Source organism: Protobothrops mucrosquamatus, unplaced genomic scaffold, assembly GCF_001527695.2.
Source record: "Protobothrops mucrosquamatus isolate PMUCROS unplaced genomic scaffold, P.Mucros_1.0 scaffold218, whole genome shotgun sequence".
NCBI lineage: Eukaryota > Metazoa > Chordata > Lepidosauria > Squamata > Viperidae > Protobothrops > Protobothrops mucrosquamatus.
In genome coordinates, this window is record NW_015386571.1 from 986,522 (window position 1) to 990,074 (window position 3,553).

Genomic DNA, 3,553 nt, shown 5'->3' on the forward strand with positions numbered 1-3,553 from the left:
GCTCAGCCATTTTAATTATTTTTCATAGCACATCCTGGAAAATTAAAATGGCAAGGCAAACCCAGAGCTGGCCATTGCAAATACATGGCTGCTGTTGTTATCTTTATCCAAAGATAAAAAGATAGCTTACTAATATAAGATGGTGCCCAACAGGAGCTATTTTGCAGTGTTTAGTTGGTGGGGTGTTATTCCTGATGCACATCCTGACAAGCAATCACAGTAACAAAAATGCACAATCCAAGGAGAGGTTTCATCCTTCTGAACAGTGTTCTCCAGGGATATAATTACATCTCAAGTCTTACTATGTAGGCTTGTTCACACCTATGCAAAGTCCAACTGATACCATAACCTTAGATAAAAGCATTGAAAGCTTTACAAAGTACAAGTCTTTTATCAAGATCATTTGATCATTTGCTTGCCTATTTTTTTTTCTATTTGTCTGAACAAAGTAAATTCACACAGCTAACTTTTGAACCTCATCTGTAAAAAGGAGATTCAGCTTTCAGAGTTTGCGGCACTTACAAATGCATACAAGGCAGTAGAGTCATCTAAAAATTGCTCAGTCAAATCTCCATTCCTCATGGCTTCAGTGCTGCGAACTCCCACAGGTTTAATGAAATTTTCTTCCATCAGCACAGAAGCCAGCGTGACTGCTTCAAGCCGGGAAGCTGCAAAGCTATTGGAAATCAACCAGTCTACTAGTATGGAGCCTGAAAGGAAGAAATGGAGTTAGTCAGACAAGCAAGAATTATCCATAGTTATCTGATCTCTAGGACAGGTAGAAGGTGGAAACAGCAATACTGTGTCCTTCTGGTAAATTTTAAAAAGTTGATACCTTTTGAAGATTTATTTATGTATTAAAATCTTTCTGGATAAATTTAACAAATTGTTCCTGAAATACTTAAACTGAAGCAAACTAGGTAACAGTAGGGATATACGCTTGCTGCCAACATTAATTTCCTAAGAAATATCTAGTAAAAAAACAACAACAGAAGTATCAGGCAGAGACTCTTAAGATTAACTTCTTAGCCCATTGTTCAACAATATCCTTCAGTATATCCAGGGTTAAAATATGTTGCTCCATTCTGTTTTAATAAGTTAACTTTAAGTTTTCTCCTTTAATTATAATTTTTAGTTTTTTCTAGTTCCCTCTATTGTCCAATTTTTAAAGTCTGATCATTAAAAAAAAAGAATTAAAAAACAAAACAAAAACATTTTCCCAAAGGAAGGATTCTTATAATTAATTCCAACATTTATTTCAAATTGATATGGACCCTTAGTTCATTTGTAATTTTCAAAAAACAACATTTTGGAAAAGTTCATCCTTTTTGTGTTTATTAAAAAAGAGTTGTTTTACAAAAAAAATTCCTTAAACTTTATTCAAAATTTCTTTTGCTAAGGACTAAAGGATAATCACCTTTTTTCCCCAGACTTATCAATCTAAAAATTCCTAATAGCCAAAAAGTTAACAATCAATCTCCGAGAGTGATTAGCAAAGAATGTACATGTTAACTCAGTATCCCTCTGAAAAGGCAGATTTTGGTTTGGGCAAGATGGCTGTGCTCTCATCTCCCAGAATTCTAAACCCACCACTGTCTTGCAATCTCCTCTTGAGAAACAACTGTATGGTGTATGAATGTGCAATCTCAAGTCTTCTTTGTGTCCAGAGAAGAATTATGAAGAGCTGGTCTGTTTGCAGACTCTTCTTTCTGCCATGGTTATTAACTTAGTGGAGCTGTCTTCAGTTCTCCATTTTTTCTGCAGAAGTTCCTAGTGAGTTTCATAACTGATTAGGGAGATGAATCTGAATCTGTCTGATTTAATTTAGCACTGTAATCACTAACATACTTGCTCTGGCAGTTTCATCTTCTAACGGATATTTCTATGCAATTTCTGAAATGTGCCACCTGTTTTTTTGCAAGCAGTGGAACAAAAGAAATTGAAAATGCATTCTTTATTATTTTTCACACACCTGATAATTAAAGCAGGTTCTGTTTCTAAACAGGAGCATATTGAAGAACAAAGTTGGCAACGTGTACCTGTAAAACTTTCTTTATACAAGCTGCCTTGTCCTGTGTTGGGTGTTATCTTAATTCCGCTGCTGCTGTCATACATTTTGTCTACAATATGACTGGAGGGGAAAAAAAATCAAGAGAGGGTCAGTGATAAGCAAACAGAATAACCAGTTTTGTGAATTTACCCACATTCCATTGTTTTCAGCTAATAACATGTTTTCAGTCCAAAAATATTCAGAAAATATTTGGAATCCAGTTCTGCTTAAATGCAAGTGGAATTCATACATTTCTCCCAAGTGATGGCCATCCTCTACTGCCGGTGGCCATTATCTGTGCTTTATTACATCACATTCCAAAATGTCATGATACAGTATGGAAGACTAGGTTGGATTCATGGATAAGTAATGCTGAGGAAATGCATCACAAAATTTTGAGTGCATGTACAGAGAAGTTGGGAAACCTATAGCCTTCCAGATGTGGATGAGCTACAATATCAAGCATCCCTTGCCACTGGCTTGGAAAGCTGTGGCTGTGGAGATATTTGGCTTGGTGTCAAGAACCACCGGCTTCTCATTCCTAACATACAGAAAGAAGTGCTCGTTGTTTTCAGTCCAAACCAGCAACATGCAAAAGCAGACTGAGAATTTATTTACCACATACTTCAGACTGATGTTCGTAGGAAGTTTGAAGGAGTTTCTCATGAGGTGAAGTTGCTGAACTTGCACTGGATTGCCAGCATGAATAGCGCCAGTGATATCCAAAGCCCAAATGTCACGCTCTTCTCGAGAGCAACAGTCAAGGAAATAGTCGGTGTTGGTTTTTGTCCTTAGTTTAATAACTAACTGCAAAAGAATGGCATAAGAAGTAGCGTTTACAGGAATAGTCCCAAAAGGAAAGTGCCTTACAGCGCACATCTATTTTACTCCAACTGAGTTTCATTGCTAATGCACAACAAAAAACCCCATTAAATAAATTAGCCAAATGAGCAAGAGAGAGGTCATAAAAAAATAGATGGGATTCCATGCATTCAGAGATCAATACAATGAAAAGTTCATCAGATCCGAGGAACATCATTAGGTTAACGTACAAATTTCGGTATAGCTTTCAGTCGAATCTGAATGAGAAAAATATTTCAGTAGTTCCTTCCCTGCTCCTGATTTGCAGCCTTGAAAACAACCACTGATAAACTATTCAAAACTTATCAGGTTGTCTACCTATATCTTCCATTTTACTAATCATAAAATGTAAGCCTAAATTACCCAACAGATCTGTGACATGTAGGAATTGCAAGGAAGCAATACAACAAGCCTAAACTAATAGACAACAGCCTGATTTTTTTTTTTTTGTGGTTTGGGCGAGGACTGTTAGACTAGGATAAATTGGTTAGATTAGTTAGATTAGGCCATCAAATCCAATCACCTGAGTTAGTGTGAGAACCTAAATTAAAGCACATCGTGTCTAATGACTAAAGAGTGGCTGGTTACACAGTTTGGGTTCACTAGTTAGAATCAGGGCTTTTTTTCAGCCGGAACGCGGCG

General features: G+C 36.6%; 1 protein-coding gene across 2 annotated transcripts in view; it reads right to left on the reverse strand.

The window, feature by feature from the left end:
* The window catches only part of PLEK2 (pleckstrin 2), a 14,031-nt gene that overhangs the window by 6,807 nt on the left and 3,671 nt on the right, over positions 1–3,553 (reverse strand). For both annotated transcript variants that reach the window (XM_015814103.1, XM_015814102.1), the window contains exons 3-5: positions 2,676–2,857; positions 2,040–2,131; positions 523–710 (exon numbers count right to left, since the gene is read on the reverse strand). In XM_015814103.1, the coding sequence (XP_015669589.1) occupies positions 523–710; positions 2,040–2,131; positions 2,676–2,857 (462 nt within the window). The remainder of the gene's footprint in view (positions 1–522; positions 711–2,039; positions 2,132–2,675; positions 2,858–3,553) is intronic.